The sequence below is a fragment of the Sycon ciliatum genome, chromosome 9 (assembly GCF_964019385.1).
Source record: "Sycon ciliatum chromosome 9, ocSycCili1.1, whole genome shotgun sequence".
Lineage (NCBI taxonomy): Eukaryota > Metazoa > Porifera > Calcarea > Leucosolenida > Sycettidae > Sycon > Sycon ciliatum.
The window spans coordinates 17,127,763-17,145,356 of NC_088651.1; the positions used below are offsets into that span (position 1 = coordinate 17,127,763).

General features: G+C 45.8%; 1 protein-coding gene across 1 annotated transcript; it reads right to left on the minus strand.

Moving 5' to 3' along the window:
- Positions 1 to 595: 595 nt before the first annotated feature.
- Positions 596 to 16,787, minus strand: LOC135825298 (uncharacterized). The gene is made up of 4 exons (XM_065338037.1): positions 16,511 to 16,787; positions 11,771 to 12,069; positions 7,809 to 8,146; positions 596 to 1,694 (listed from the first exon to the last, which is right to left on the minus strand). The coding sequence occupies exons 2-4, from the start codon at positions 12,046 to 12,048 to the stop codon at positions 1,171 to 1,173; spliced, it is 1,140 nt and encodes a 379-aa protein (XP_065194109.1). The 5' UTR covers positions 12,049 to 12,069; positions 16,511 to 16,787; the 3' UTR covers positions 596 to 1,170.
- Between the last annotated feature and the right edge of the window lie 807 nt (positions 16,788 to 17,594).

Genomic DNA, 17,594 nt, shown 5'->3' on the forward strand with positions numbered 1-17,594 from the left:
GGAGTACTGAGACACTTCACTAGACGTGCACAAGGTAGCACCAGACTGACAAGGAGTACTGAGACACTTCACTAGACGTGCACAAGGTAGCAGCACCAGACTGACAAGGAGTACTGAGACACTTCACGACAAGGTTTACTGCTCTGTAGTGCTAACTGATGGCTTTCCACTGCGGCTCCGCTGGTCCGCTGCTCGTCTTTCGCGGCTTGAAACATCATCATTACCATAGTGACAGCGGCTCGAGCTGGGGCAGCGAGGCCGCGGCTCACCGCAAGCTTTCGCTACGCGTGCAGTGGAACCGCGCTGCTCCGCTGCATGTAGCCAAGTGCAGTGGAGCAGCGGAGCCGCAGTGGAACCCGGCCGTAGAAGATGGTTTATGAACACTAGTGATAGGTCAAACCATTTTCCTCGGCCATCATCCGATTTCTCGTATTTCCCCTCATACATGACGGGACATTATTCGGCCGTATACGCACGTCTATTAGTCTTGCGATAAGGCATCCTCAATTTTGCTTCTCATGCACATTGTAAAATTCTACCGCCAGTGAAGCAGATGAAGACAACTGCTCCAGAAATCCGGGCCAACATTGTACTGAGAGCTAAGCTTAGGATTATCGCTGGCACGTCTATGTAGTTTAAAGGCATACCGGTATTCGGAATTGAGACACTGAAGAGTGATTAGCAAAACACAATGAAAAGCTAGGAAAAGCAATGGATGGCAGAGAATGGCAGAGGGCATCTGAGTAGAGATGTGGACAATATAGACTCAGTACAGACAATGCGACAACATAATTTATAACTTATAATCAGGAGTGATTGTTGAGACCATGAAAAAAGAGAACAAAGTCCTAAATTTTAAGATGAAAATGAACTGAATCAGCTGAAGCGACATGTTATGACGGTTCAAATAAGAGGAACGATAAAAAATACATGAACATGCATCGAACTAGCTTTCCTAAATACTAGCAATATTGCCTAGGGTAATTCTATTTGTTTGCCAGGATAAAAGCGGTATGCAGAATGTTCTGCAGTCATCTGTACATTCCGGCTAATGCCACTATTGATACTAGCACAACTGCTAGCCAATTTGTGAAATACAAGCCATATATTATATAATATATAAGTGGTAGTCCTCAAAGTGATATTATCGTTCCTAAAGGATCTACCAAGTTATCCTCTCAGGATTACAACTCCACTGACACCTGTCCAGGTGTTTTGAGAACCGACACGCATGTGGTTAGCTTGTTGCGGGTTAGACACTGGCAAGACGCTTGGTCGGATGTTTGTTTCTATGGCAGGGTTAGTTAAAGAGCTGTTGGTCAGGCCAGGGGATACTGGATGAGACTGTAATGTAGCAGTCTGTACAGCGAACCGAGGCTCCACGGCACTACCAAACTCTGCGTCGTGAAGGACACTCTGCAACTTTATACGTGCCCATGAACGTTGAGCCGGCGGTAGATTTTTAAGATGACTCACCATGCTTAAACAGAATAAGCCGTCCTCGTCATCCATATCACACCACCCAGCAGCAGTTTTAGGATCAAGCGGCACAACTGACGGCTTGGAGGACGCATGTGGCCTCTTGGAGGTCACATCAGCTGTTGAGGCCGGCACCGTAGACTGTTGTTGTGGATGTCGCATTCTTTTGGTCACGATTGTCCCTTTCGTACCACCAGCAATCAAGTTGCCAATACCTGAAGCACAATGACAAAAGGAAGAGAACCAGGAAGAGAAATACATGGTCCCATTAGTTTGATTTGCCGCAGTCGAATGAGGTCCTCACACTTTGTCGCAAATCCCAACTTTGGCTAAAATAACTTCAACATACTAACGAAGAAATTATATTTAAACGAGTATCCACGAATGTCACAACATAGTAAACAGTCAGAAAGTGTGATAACGGGGCACAAAACTGACAGGCTACTGAGACATTAAACGACTTGAGACCTATCTCTAACACATCTCCAGTGTGCAAACCAACCGCCTTCCAGCTTGGAAGGCTCTAAAGTCCCAAGGCAACACAGAATGCCAAATTCTAGCTTCTTTTGCGACGCGATCTGCAATGGAAGTGTGTGATGTGAACTAGCGAAATACCATTCACGGAAGAAGTCAAGGATGCGACGACACCTTGCTGACCTGGCGAGATGTGTATGTTACCATGGTATTCACGTGGCTTGATACAACTTGGGCAAGCAACTCTAGAACCTTTGTACATCTTTGCTGCATAAAAATTAAAATCAAGGAAAAAACGGAGGACTCTTTTCTAAATACTGTATCAGATCTTCATGTACGGAAAACCCAGGCGAGTGAACCACCGCTCTAGCTATTCTCTCAAGGAGAGTGGTGGGAGAGCAGTCCGCTCCCCCTTCCCGCGAGCAAATTGCTCTCCTTATCCGTCCCAGGCAAGCACAATACAATCTTGGTTTTTCAACACCTTGCCATGCCCCAATCAGACTCAATACCCGATACAGGTCTTCCCTCGGGAGAATGAAATTGAAGACACCACTGCAGCTGTACTTATGGTTGATAAATATGGTGGTAAAGACACACCTCGTTAAAACAAGTCCAGATAGAACATAAACGCCGAGAGTAGTGAACTAGAAATCTGAAATCCCCTGGCGAACCGTAGTCTATACAACTGCTTACAGGTCCGGTTACAACATAATTAGTTAGTACATAAAATTCGTTATAACGAAACTTTGCCCATGTCCCTGGAGGGCCAAACCCTCAGTATAGGCAATATCAACCATGCAGGACCAATGCCAAAACACATAGAAGAAAGAAGAAAGACCCAACATATTACATCGATGTATTCATAGACATGGATCATATTTTGCATATTGTGCATCCAAGGGAGAGCTACGTTGGAGAATTTCAATTATCTTATAACGAGTTGAAGTTCCGATAATGTATGTTGCATTGAGGGTAGCCCAGGTAAGTACGAATTAGTGCCTATTTCGCCTTTACCTGCAAGCCCTCTTAGAACATGAAATTTTCGATGGTCCAGGGAGTATCTACTAACGAGTGAGGACTTTTACAGTCAATCCCTTTCTGGAAAATCTCCGTACGCACTACCAATAAAAAGCTGTTCAGACCAAAACGTTTAGTTTACCATCATCGATGTCACAGTCTCAAGCATTTTAGACAGCTACTGGAAAGAGAAACAAATCAGAGCAATATTCACCAGCTGGAGTGTTGCTACACTGGCAATATACACTACGCACAACAAACAGCAAGGACCGCAACAGTAGGATGGCTCAAGTTGGGCCGAGAACGTTCTCTTGTGCTGGGCAGCTAGTGCACGCGAGTTTCACATGCATGCCAAGCTGCCATCAAACAAATAAAAAATATTCTCTCAGGTTGCTGTGAGCTGATGTACGTCCGGTGCATGCGCGGTTACGTCATGCATTTTTTAAATACCGTAGGGCCGAGGCTGTGCTCAAAAAGGAACTTTTTTTGTCGATTCTTGATTTTCCAAGTGCAGTGCATACCTGAAAACCTCGAGTACTCGCAACTGCACACGCGAAACTCAGTGCAGTGCACTAGCAGTCCAGTACAAAATAAATTATTGTTGGGCGGTCCTGTGCTACTGTTGCGGTCCTTGCTCATTTGTTGCCATGGAGCAGCTCTTCCTTCTCGTCATGCCGGGCTGTTGTTCAGCAAGTGATGCTTCGTGGCTGTCTCATTCGAGTTTTTGCGAGGGCCGGGATTAAAAGGTATATGGAGCAGTGTTACCAAGTGCCCTCTACCCCCATGCGTACTGCCCAGTGCCATTTTGCAGAATGTTTCAGTATTTTGCGTACTCGTTTTCTTTCAGGTCAACATTTTGACTGATTTAGTGTAAGGCCACACTTTGTTTTTTCTATGTTTCTCGTCGGCAAATTTTAACAAAAGGTACGCGGGCGGGCGGAAAAAAAACAAAAGCCAAGGAAAAAACAAGACCAATTTCTACTGAAAACTGTATACATTTTTCAATGTACATGTATATGCGTGATTCATACCAGACACTGCGTATACCATGTATACAGGACTGCATTGTACAATCATGTACATGTAGTCCCATACATGATTGCACTACATTATCACATCAGCCCACGAATATCAGGCAAACTGCAACAATGAGAGCATAAAGTTTGATTACGAGATGGCGAAGAGAACATACATTTATCTGCTATCGCATCAACAAACGTTTCCCACTCGTCATTAATTTTGGTTTTGTTACTTCAACGTTCTTGTGTCCGCTTATCAAACTCTTGTCTCCATGCTGCTCATATTTTCCTTGCCATGCGTCTATTGCTTGGATTTTCTGCCTACGACATCGTTCCACAGACGCCAGTTGCAACGGAACTCGTGCGACTTACGGTATTCCTGGGACCCACGAGGCTCAGGCAGTGAACGACTGAAAGCTTCGTCATGACAGCCTTCATCGCAGAGAACGGACGAGGAGCGCTCCTTTGCTGCTGTGGTGCAAACGTTTACGATTTTGATTGACGCATCTAGCTGCTGCAGCATGTGCAGCGCACATACATGTACATAGTATGAACTTTTTTTTTCTTCCGAAATTTCTGAAAACCTACGCGGGCGATGACGAGAAACATAGAAAAAACAAAGTGTGGCCTAATTATCATTACATTTTGGAAAAAACCCGACACTGTACAACATTTCTAGCCTCAGAGTTCACTTGTGAAGCTTACAACTTTAATACAACTTTCAAATTCACCAGGTCATAACTTTGGTCCACTTCGCTTGAAATTTAACAATCTAGGGCTCGTTGGGATGCTCTTGGCAGGAGCAACGCCAGAATGACAAGCTCCATTATGAAGCCGCCACAAATCAGGCGCATTTACACAGCAAAATCGTCTCCAAGTCTACTGTCCATTCGTCGGAAAGAGTCCCGCTGGCTTTTGAATGTCCGATTTGGGCAAAATTGAGGATCAAAAAACCACTTTAAATCTCATAGATCTGGGTTTGGGATCTGCTTCTCCTTAAATTTTGCCATGGCATAGCTTTCCGAATTTTGTAAAACCTGGCTGAATTTCTATTTCCCTGTTCTTTGACTTTTCTGGCTGCTCAAATGTGGCAAGGAATAATTGCACGGGTCACACATTACTGGACGTGCTGTTGTTTTCACGATATCTACAATCTACAACTGTATGTGCGGGAGACATCAAAAAGTTAGGGTGCCAGTTTCCAAAGAATGGACTGTAATATGCAAGCAAATTCGTCCCATCAACACCAGTTCACTCTTCTTCATCGCAGAACGCTCAAATTTGTTCGAGGCTATTCAAGTTTTAGCCGCCTACAATGATGAAGAGATCGATCACAAATTTGATTTTGCCGAGGTAAGAATACCTGAATACGGCGCGCTATATCTCTGGAGTCCAACATCATAAATCTTCAGCAGTTGTTGCTTTGGACAGCTTGGAGGATTTGCTACCACATAGACTCGGCGATTCTTGAATTTGCACAAGACACGATGGAGTTTTAGTAATCAATCATACATACCGTAATTCCGCGCATATAAGCCCACGGGCCTATATCCGGATAAAAGCCCACCTCCGTTTATAAGCCCATGGGCTAATAAACAGACACAAATGCAACTCACGTGTTAAAGTAGAATTTTCACAAAATGTACTCTTCCTACCATGGTACAGCAGGTCAGTGCAGTTTACCAGTAGAGTATGGTAGACTGACCATGAGCATGGACTTGTACTTTTTCGTGAACCTTCAAAATTCGAATATTGGCCCATGGGCTAAAAAACGAACATGTTTTACTGGATATTTTATCCCCAAACTGCATTGTAGGGTTTACCAGGTGTTAGCGGCCGTCGTGAGTTCCCTTCGGGAACGAACACGATAATTTACATTTTTGCTTTTTAAACTGCATTGTTTCACATTATTATAAGCCCATGGGCTTACATGCGCGGAATTACGGTTTGCGGGATATTCGATTGAAATTTTTCCGGAACAATATGGACAAATACGGGCTGTTGGCAACACTAATGATTGCGTTCCATGTGTGCTTTCCTGCCATGAGGTTGGTTTCGGCTAGTGCATGGCCATCGGAGAGTTCGAAAACTGAATATCTTCGCAAGTGAGTTGGAGTGGATACCTTTATTCAAGATGGCTTGTTGGCGTCTTGGGATATGTTGTAGTGGACAATGGTCGTGGCCTACCCACAATTTCCGGAAGGTAACCCCGCTGCTACTAGAGACGTTTTGCAGAGCGAACGTTCGCAATGATTTTCGCGTTCCGGGTTGCGAAAACTATTGCGAACGTTCGCGCGAAATTTGTGTTTTGCATGTTTTTCGCTCCAAGACATTTTCGCGTGCACTCGCTAGCGCTTGTTTGAGAATTGGTCTTCATCCGATTATTTTGTTGTTGCGAGTGGTGGCACCCTGAGTCACGGCCTGAGACAAGAGCTCTATGACTACCTTGTCCATGGCCGGAGATCCACAGACAAACGGGTTGGCTTGTGCCGTAATCTGGCGCATCAACACCTGAAATTCAAAGAGGCATCGTTGATGTAACCGACTCTGCATCTGAGCAGTGAGAAGACGAGCAGGCAGGAGATCGGAGATGGTTCCGGAGATGAAGCAACACGGGCTGCCACAAGTATAGGAAAGCTAGCACCCGCGGACCAAGCCAAGAATAGAGATCAAGCACAAGCATGAGGACTGAGGGTGGCTCGCCGTGCACGAACAGTCCGCAAAGAGCGAAAATTACTGCGAAAGTTTGCATGTTTCTCGCTCCAAGAAATTTTCATGTGCACTTGCTTGTTTTTGAGAAGTGGTCTCCATCCGATTATTTGTTTGTTGCGAGTGGCGGCATGCGCACCAGGTACTCTGAGTCACGGCCTGAGACGAGAGCTCTTTGACTACGTTGTCCATGGCCGGAGACCCACAGACAAACAGGCCGGGCTGGCTTGTGCCGTAATCTTGTGCATCAACACCTGAGATTCAAAAAGGCATCATTGATGTAACGGACTCTGAGCAGTGAGAAGACGAGCAAGCAGGAGATCGGAGATGGTTCTGGAGATGAAGCAACACGGGCTGCCACAAGTATCGGAAAGCTAGCACTCGCGGACCAAGCCAAGAGTAGAGATCAAGCACAAACATGAAGATAGAGGCCGAAATGAGGGTCGCTCACCGCGCACCAGGCTGACCAGCGGTCCACAAAGAGCGAAAATTACTGCGAAAGTTTGTTTCGCGTTTCCTTCAACTTTCGCGTTCAAAACTGCGAACGTTCGCACGAAGTTTCGCTTTTCGTGACGTCAAACGAAAATTCGCGCCAACGTTCGCTCTGAAAAACCTCTCTACTGGCCCTTGAAGATGGCCTTTATAATGGACGCCATTGGACAGGCTAAATTGATTGATTCGTTTGAGAAACTCAGCAATGCGCCAGTCAAAAGTTGTATGGCTAAACATCACTAAGTGACTTGAATCGGTATGGAAACATAGTTGGTTTGGCTTAGATGCCTTGTTGTGAGCAGTGGTGGCCCCTCGTTCTTGTGCCTTGTTTGAAGGTGTTTCAATTCTCATTTTTACCATTTTTTTATTTTGGTCAGTATCTACAGAACAGAGGGGTTCTGGACCAAACTGTCATGATGGGGCCCGGGAATGAGGTCCACCTTAGGATAGAAGTAATCACCTTTTTGTGAAACTGGAAATTCGGTGCGGTTTCGCATACAGTCTTACTCCTGTTGCAGTTCCCGTTGTCAGCAAACGAAAACTAAAAAAACATAAAGATTACGAAGGAATTTATCTCTTGCAATACAAATGACAGCCTGAAACTTGTCACCGACTAACCTGGCTGCGGATTAGTCCATGTCGGAGACGATAACGTGGATGAAGATGACGATGAAGATGGCGATGTGAGCGAAGTCTGCAGTGGTGCTTCATCGGAAAAAGCCGACGGGAATACATCCCCATAGTCCACATCATCTTCACTTGCGCTTGCAGCGCACTTGTGACTGTCAGACTTTCTCTCAGCACGCAAAGTACTCTTTCGTTGACGAATGTGAACAACAAGCCAATGCAGATGCTCAAGCTCCCTGGGCATAGTCAGGCTGCCCATCCACCCTTCTCCCAAACCGTTAGACACCGCTTTCACGTACCTGGAAAGGCGGGTCCGCACAGTATTATACCTGAGCAATTTAACATGCCCACCGTGATCCGTACAACCGTGAAAAACGTATTACACAAGTGCACATGCATTTGCACAAACACACACAAACAAACAGACACACACATGCACACACACACATGCACATACACACACAAACACACACAAACACACACACAAACACACACATACACACATACACGCACACACATGCACACACACACACACACATGTACACACATGCACACACACACACACACATACACACAAACACACACACACACAAACACACACACACACACACGCGCACGCCCGCATGCACACACATACACACATAAAACACACACACATATAATTATTTATACTGAGCTTGTATACAAACTCCCATCTCTCCCCACACAACACTCCAGACTTGTATTTTGCATATAACAAAATATAACTTCGATGACGAGAATATAAACTGGTATATAAACTGGTATATAAACTGGTATATAAACTGGTATATAAACTGGTGTATAAACTGGTATATAAACTCCTTTTTTTTTAGGATCACACTAGGGGAGTTTGTATATCAGCTCAGTATAAGCATAATATAACCTACTCAGTTGAATATGGGAAATATAAACCAATATACAAACCTCGGCTTCGCCTCGGTTTGTATACAGGTTTATATTTCCCATATAATCAACTGGTTAGGTTATATTATATACATACACACATATATTTAGACACTCACACACATACACATCATACACACACACACACACACACACACACACACACACACACACACACACACACACACACACACACACACACACACACACACACACACACACACACACACACACACACACACAGACACACACACACACACACACACACACACACACACACACATGCACACACACATGCACACACACATACACACACAGACACACAGAAATACACACAACCGTACACCCCCCCCCCCCACACACACACACATGCACAGGTGCACACACCCACGCACACAGAAATACACTCAAGCGCCTCTTATCCAGACGCCTCAGATACGGGCACGTCTCTCTACCGGGCACCTTCAGCTTGAGTTCCTATAGCACAAATGCGTCGAATTTGGGTTTTTCGAACTTTTTTCCATATGTGGAAGTGCTTATGTTTCACTGCCAACCTATGTAACCCCCACATTTTTATCAATGGGTTTCTTTTGTATCCTCGACATGTGCAAGACGTGCCAAATAAACTTCTTCAAAAAATGATATCATACATGGTAGATGAGTTATTCTGAGATACGGGCAAATCTGAGATACGGGCAGTGCCCGGTCCCAAGGTGCCCGGATAAGAGACGTCCGAGTGTACACAGATGCACAAATATACACACCCAAACAATCATCATGAAAACCTCTCTGACCCGTTATCCAAAAGCTCCCAGACATTATCGATGCAATTTACCTAGCTATTTCAAGACCACAGTGAGTACACTCCGAGCCACTGCAAAAACAATTAGAATTGTATGGCTAGGGATAAGCTAGAGAACCGGGGGGGGGGGGGGGGGAGGTGGGGGGGGGGGGGGGCAGGACGATAATTGTCTTTTTTGAAATGTTACACAACAAGATCATCTACATGGTTTTAACAAAAATAAAGTCTATGGGACACACAAGTTCAACCAGACAGCATGAATTCCATGGAGCAGTTGGCAATTTCGGATGGATCACCAAACTGAAACGAGGAAAAATATGGATGCCTGTTGCCAAGAAGCTGCATTAAACCCTAATGCTGAAGCAACGGCTGGAAAGTTATCAACCGACCAGCTTGGACAATTTCACTGGGAACTGAGCTCCAAACGCTATTTGCGTCCCAGACCGTAAATAAACGCGTTTTAAGGTCGGTCGGGGTCATTTTGAAGGACAAATTTACTTAAGACCGGAGATCCAGTAAATTTGTCAACAGGCATTACCTGTGTTTACGCTGTCAACAATACACAACCCAGCAGGCACTGTCTTCGCTGCAAATTTAAAATCTATGTTTCTCCATCAAATATTCTTACAGGAGCCAGTATCAGGATCGAAGAGAAGCCGTTGAAGTTGACCTATGTCAACTAAGAACAAAGTACTACTTTCCTTACTATAGCCAGGGCCGCCGGAACCGGTTCGGCTGGTCCGGCCATGGCTGGGACACTTTTCCCAGCTGGACGGTCGAACTGATTCATGCAAAGCCGGTGTAAAAAAATTCAGACTGTCATGACTTTGAATTGTGGCAAGGATCGTTCAATGCACGACCTCACCTTCCACCAAACCACTGCAGCATCGGTCTCTGCTCGATCCTATCAAAAATACATACGCGAGTCAACATTGGAAACGAGCGAAAAGCTCGAGATCGAGAGTCGATCGAGAGACATCTACATGAATGCTGTACGAGGAACTAGGAGGCCGAAAAATAGTAAAGGGAACGTAGAGTGTGCGCACACGTACACTGCATGCATGCATGGTAAACCCTGGCCTGGCCACATCAGGCCGTCAAGCGTAGCATACACGTACACTGAGCTCGTGAAGATCTGCAGGACTGGACGCGAGGTCATGTAGATCTACGCACCACCAAAGCGGTGCACGTCTTGACCCCAGATTTGGCGGTCCTACATGATCCGCAGTCAACTCCCGATCGTGTTGGGCCCGGAAGACTAGCCTTTCGCACGTGCAGCGTTTACACAGGCCTGCTGAGGGCAACGGAAACATTGCTTCTTTGTATTGCAGGAGTAGTTTACAGCCTCGCAGGGTAACTAACTTTGTGTAGTTGATCTACAGCACTTGCACGATAAATTTGAACCCAGTCGCTCCAGCACTACGAGTAGTTGCAATATTATTTATTTACAGTTCGTGTTCCTATTATGGCATCAGACAGAAAGAGAGAGAGAGAGAGAGAGAGAGAGAGAGAGAGAGTAAGTTACAATTATAAAGACAGGTAAGGCTAGCAAATGAGGACTGAGACCTCTACAACAGGGTTTTTACGCCTGAAAGCAGGTGCATGATTTAACAAGCAGGCTATCAGCCTAGATTTTATGCGCAGATGGAGAAAAAATGCGCAGAATTTTTGTAATGAGATGAAAGCAGAAATAATAAGAAAAGACGAAATGAAAGAGAGAGAGAGAGAGAGAGAGAGAGAGAGAGAGAGATACAGAGAGAGAGAGAAAGAGAAAGAGAAAGAGAAAGAGAAAGAGAAGAGAGAGAGAGAGAGAGAGAGAGAGAGAGAGAGAGAGAGAGAGAGAGAGAGAGTAAGTTACATATATAAAGACAGGTAAGTCTAACAAATGAGGACTGAGACTTCTACAACAGGGTTTTAACGCCTGAAAGCAGTTGCATGATTTAAAAAGCAGGTTCTCAGTCCAGTTTTTATGCGCAGATGGAGAAAAAATGCAGAATTTTTGTAATGAGATGAAAAGCAGAATTAATAAGAAATAATAAGAAAAGATGAAATGAAAGAGAGAGAAAGAGAGAAAGAGAGAGAGAGAGAGAGAGAGAGAGAGAGAGAGAGAGAGAGAGAGAGAGAGAGAGAGAGAGAGAGAGAGAGAGAGAGAGAGAGAGAGAGAGAGAGAGAGAGAGGATCCAACCTTAAGCAGACTAGCACATCAAAATGTTGCAAAAGCACATACCTTTTTTTAACGTGATTGAGTGGCTGACCAGTTTCCATGCACACTACCGTCCAGGCTTTGTTCCGAGAACTACAATCTCGGTGTTCGGGACAAGTTCTGTCGTACAGAACACAATGTTTACGGATGCATTCCATGAATCTCTGTTCATCGTCCAACTCTCGCTGCGGCACTCGCGCATACTGCTGAGCAGGGCGTGACACATCCGGCACGCCACTGGACTCAAGTTGCAATGCCAAAAATCCTGGAGTATCATCAGTGATGGAGGTGACGTCAATCATATTCAGACCAAAGGAGGTGAGCTGTAGATACAGAGCAGTGAACGCCTTTTGAAATTAACAACAAGTACCAAAATGCCATTATATAAAGAAGCCTTGCTTGGTAGTTTAACATGTTCTTCTATTTGGCAGCATGTTACAGTCCGAGCCTGGGTTTTCCCAATACGGTTCAAATGGTCGCAAGATCAGGACTCTGCCAACCGAGTTATGGTCGTAGTGAGGAGCACTATTCATCCTCGCCTTGTAACATGCTGCCAAAACTCCCCTTATTCATGACTCACACATGACGGGTTTACGTGGCTCAAGTAAAAAAACTTAAAAAAAAACAAAAATCGAAAAACAACAGTGCAGTAAAACATGTAATAGCGACCACTCGACCATGGCAACCACTCGACCATGGCAACCACCCGACCATGGCAACCACCCGACCATGGCAACCACCCGACCATAGCGACCACTCGACCATGGGAACCACTCGACCATGGCAACCACCCGACCATGGCAACCACCCGACCATGGCAACCACTTGACCATAGCGACCACTCGACCATGGCAACCACCCGACCATGGCAACCACTCGACCATAGCGACCACTCGACCATGGCAACCACTCGACCATGGCAACCACTCGACCATGGCAACCACTCGACCATGGCAACCACTCGACCATGGCAAACACTCGACCATAGCGACCACTCGACCATGGCAACCACTCGACCATGGCAACCACTCGACCATGGCAACCACTCGACCATGGCAACCACTCGACCATGGCAAACACTCGACCATGGCGACCACTTTTCCTTGTCACGGACGCATTCACATTCAAAACAGCTCGGATAAGGCGACCGCTCGCTCTACGCGACCCACGACTATCCACTCGCGACCGCGTTGCGCAGTGCTAGTACGTGGAAATGTATACATTGCATGGTGCACCATGCATGGTAGATCTACACATTAGTGCAGGAAGTGTAGATGTGCATGGTGCATGCACGACAGTTGACAGGTCTGAGGACCCCAGGCACGTGAGTCGTGGTAGAGAAGCATAGGTGTGTGCACTGTGAGTGTGATACACTGATCAAAATGATGTATCACATCAAGAGTTCATAACCCGCAAGAGTGTGCAGCGGGCATAGACCCAGCACTCGGCGAAATTCCTACATTACGTCATGCGCAGCTTGTCATTCAAGGTAAATTTGGGTTCTTTGCGATTTCTGGAAACTATATCCTGAACCGCTCCTAACTCAAGGCTGAAGCCTCGACTTTTAGAAGCTTTTTTTTGAAGACTTAATTAATCTCAAAAACAAACTCTTTCTCCAAGAATCCATGGACATCGCGACAGGAAGAAGTGAGGATGCTGTTAAAAATATTGCATTGCCGTCGAGGACAATCATTCTGATAGCTGTGCAACTCAGCCGAAAAATGCTCCTTCGACGTATTCTCTAAAGTTCCTCAACCATTTGAAATCATCTTCGAGGAAAGCACCGGAAATATGCCGATGGCCTGGGGAAGAAATAATTGTTCTTGAAGAGACTGACTGCACTAGTGAAGGAAGAAGGCGATGAAGAGCCACCATTGCATCGAAAAAATAAATAGTTTTGTCTAGAGCCCGCCGTGTGCTTTGTTTCACTTATTCTTCTTGAGGCTCATGACTCAGACTCAGACTAGAATCGCAGTTTAGGCAGTTTACCCAGGGAAGCATCCTGGTTTGACTGTAAAATTTAGAAGAATTCATCGGCGTGACTCATCCCACTGCACCAAAAATGACACAATGAAGGAATTCCGCCGAGCGGGCTTTCATACAGGGACTGATCAGGAGTTGCACACTCTTGGGGATTATGAACTCTTGATCACATGTTGATATGGTCACGCGACCCACCGACCCACTGAACCTGGATAAGAAGACCACCTGGCCATGGCGACCACTTTTTCTTGTCCCTTGAGGGGTCACCTTAGACAGGTTTCACTGTACCAAAATGTAGGCGTGCCAATAAAACAAAATGGTGGAGCAAGTGTATAATTTCTCAAGATTAGTATTAAATTTTTATTAAATGTCAATAGGGTTTTTTTGTTTTTTTCCCAAATCTGTGAATGTTTTTTTTGGAGCAAGTGCACTACCGTAAAATCCCGCCAGAGCGCCCCGTCTCTCCCATCCGCCCCTCCCTGACTTCTTGTCAGGGACGTGATTGATTGTATCCTCGTATGACTCTGTCGCAGTCTGTGATGCCGTACTGCACTGCAGACGCGTGCTCGACCCTGCTGGAAATGTACGCCACAGTGCCCACCCTCCTGACCAGGGATCGCACAAACCCTGCGTTTTGCCGGGTCTGCACGACTCCTGGCTCTTGACCTTTGGTCGGTGTACGAGATGCACGAACAGTTTTCGTAGTGTGAGTACTTTTTCATGTAGCAATGAATGCGGCAATTAGGACTCGCCCATCCGCCCCTCCCCACCTGAAGCGTCGAGGAGGTAGGGGCGCTCTGGCGGGATTTTACGGTATTATCAAACTAGGTACACTGGTAGTCTTGCAATTAACGTTAGGACGTAAAAACCTTGTGTGTGCCATAACTCCACACTCGACCTCGGATTGACGTCAAACTTGATTCATGCGAGTGTGTGTGTGTGTGTGTGTGTGTGTGTGTGTGTGTGTGTGTGTGTGTGCGTGTGTGTGTGCGTGTGTGTGGGCACGCGTCTTCTTGCTTTCGTTACAAAAGGCCAGGTTCGCTACTTGTAAATTGTTCTGAGGATGGGTGATTAGCCCGGAACGTCATAATTATTCGCCATCACTAATAGAAGAATTTGTCATCCAGCTCGTGCTGCAAGAGTCAATAGCAACTGAACAGAGCAGTTGTCAGTTGACAACCCCCCCCCCACCCCCTCCTCTTTATTTTACAATGCAGTTGTGTGATGTCCACCACTTTCTGAGTTGTAGTAGTAATAATCACGTACATTTATTCAAAAATTAAAGGACTTGACAAACTATGTTCCTAGTAGTCACCAGAATTTTAGCTTTGCCGGCTCTTTCCAGTACTACCAAGGATTTTCTGGGGAAAAATAACGCAATTATTGTGAAAGGTATACTGTGTTCGTAGCTACTTTACATGGATCCAGTGTGAAATGTTATAAAATGTGTAGCATATGACCCACATACTTGTGTGAAATTTTGAGCACAAATGAAGATAATGTAGCTGGTCAATTCCGGGGGCCAGCCCCGCGGAGTACAGCTAATTATTGTTTGTGTTACAAACCGAATGAGATTGTTAATATGGGCATCCCAAATGCCCAGTAGAAAGCCCCCTCACTGCAGAAATCACCACACTAAAACCATAAACAAAATACAACATTTAGCTCGAAATTATGATGCTTCATTAATTTTCAGGTTTTTCGTTTCATATTTTCTCTTCAGGCAAAAATCAGATATCAAAGGGAGAGCTAAATCGACAGGTGTAACAGCTATATTCTCCTTGGCAAACAAATAAACAATGTGAGTTTTTGAAGGATGGGGAGACCTGAACATTTCAAATTTATCACTTTCTTTCCCCTGGTACATTGCAGAAATTGAGGTTGGTTGATGCCCTCCTGTGGGTGGGGTTGGGAACACCAAAATGCCATCAGTATGGGTGATACATATTGTAGGCTGCCTCTGGAGTGAAAAAAACTTATCAGTGCCTTCTACTATAGCCCTTGTCCCATAGCTCCTACTGTTAGAGCATTGCTCTTGACAAGCAAGGTACGAGTTCTGGTGGAGTTTGCATTTTTTGTCCCTTCATGGAGTTCACCTAACAGAATGGTCCCTTGAAATATTGTGAGTTTATCACGTACACTCAAACAATCTCCTGCAACCACACATACACACATGCTACACCGCACACACACTTACACACGAACACACACACACACACGTTTGCACACACACACACACACACACACACACACACACACACACACACACACACACACACACACACACACACACACACACACACACACACACACACACACACACACACACACACACACACACACACACACACACACATACAAACACACACACACACACACATACTGCCGCACGCACTGTCGCCCCCCCCCCCCCCCACCCCATACACCATTCCTTAACCCCCTACTACCATACGCTTCACGAACACTCACTCACACACACACACATGCATACGCTCCAGGAACACTGACACACACACACACACACACACATGCATACGCTCTCACTTGAACACTTGAACATGACTGTGGAACACACCGAAATCAACATCCAGCACTCGTGACAAGACCGGATGATACCTAGGGTAAGCATTTTTAAACGCAAAATCCACTGGTGTTGACACGGCAAGGCCTGTATTGGAACCAAGATAATGCCTCGATCGGTGACTGCAACTTTCAACTCTACGTCTTACCAACGTGGCTAAGGTTAACAAAACTCACTCCAAACCAGCACTGGCACCTTACCGTTTCGACGGGTGACCACGCGATCCCTTCACTCTGGATATTTAGTTGCTGTGACTCCTGCCAGGGGAATGCTCATTACGCGCAGTCGTAGGCAAATGTTGTGAAAACCTCTCTCCTTGAAAACAAACGAGTATACCTGGTTTTAGAGTTCGTATCGGAGTAGCCGTTCTGCAATACAATCTGTCCATCGAATACTGCACACATTGGCATAACCAGCTCGTGACATTTGATCCAGGGCTAGTATTTTCGAAGACCTTCTTCCCCAAGCCATTGCTGACTCTTGGTTGACTCCTTGTGGACACATTTAGGTACGGTTGACACCCGCGCACCCGTCACCGACCTGTTTCGCACTTTTGCCTATCACCAACTTCAAAGGTGGAACAAACTGTCGACTGTGAATTATTCTCTACAATGGAGCCGGGAAAAGTTGTACGGCCAAGCAACCACTTTTGTCACTCTGGGTCCCGTTCTGAACTAGGCTGTACTGCATTTGACCTTCTCACTATGTACAGGTTCCTGCACGAGTACGAGGGCAGTACCGCGGAATCCAGCCCGCGCCGCGATAGCGGCAAGGGCTGGATGAACAGCGGTACTGGCCGAGTATGAGTGACTGGAACGTGTTTCCCGTGTGCACCCAAGCCAAATAAAGAGATACATGACAGACACACCTGCATTGTGTTTTGTGATTGTTTTCCGGTACAGTTTTTTGTAGTAGTCCATAGTGCTTTTTTTCTCGCGGTGCGATTGACATTGTCGACTGGGCATCGGGCATTCTGGCTGTTCTGTTCCTACGGATTTTTCCCACGTCTTGATCGGAAACCTCGGCAAATTGCGTGGATCCTGCAGGTTGCTGAGCATTGCGCGCTTTGGTTGAGGCTCATCCGGCTCGTCCAAGATCTCCTTCGCGAGCGACTCCGCAATAAAAGTTTCAGTCTCTTCCTCAACTTTTCGGAGGAGCTCATTCAGATCGCCAATATCGTTCAACAAAGGGGCTTCTTTTCTCCCAGTTCCAGATCAAATGTTGGAGCGCCATAATAATAATAATAATCTTTATTAGCCAAGATGACAGTTGTGGTTGCAAACA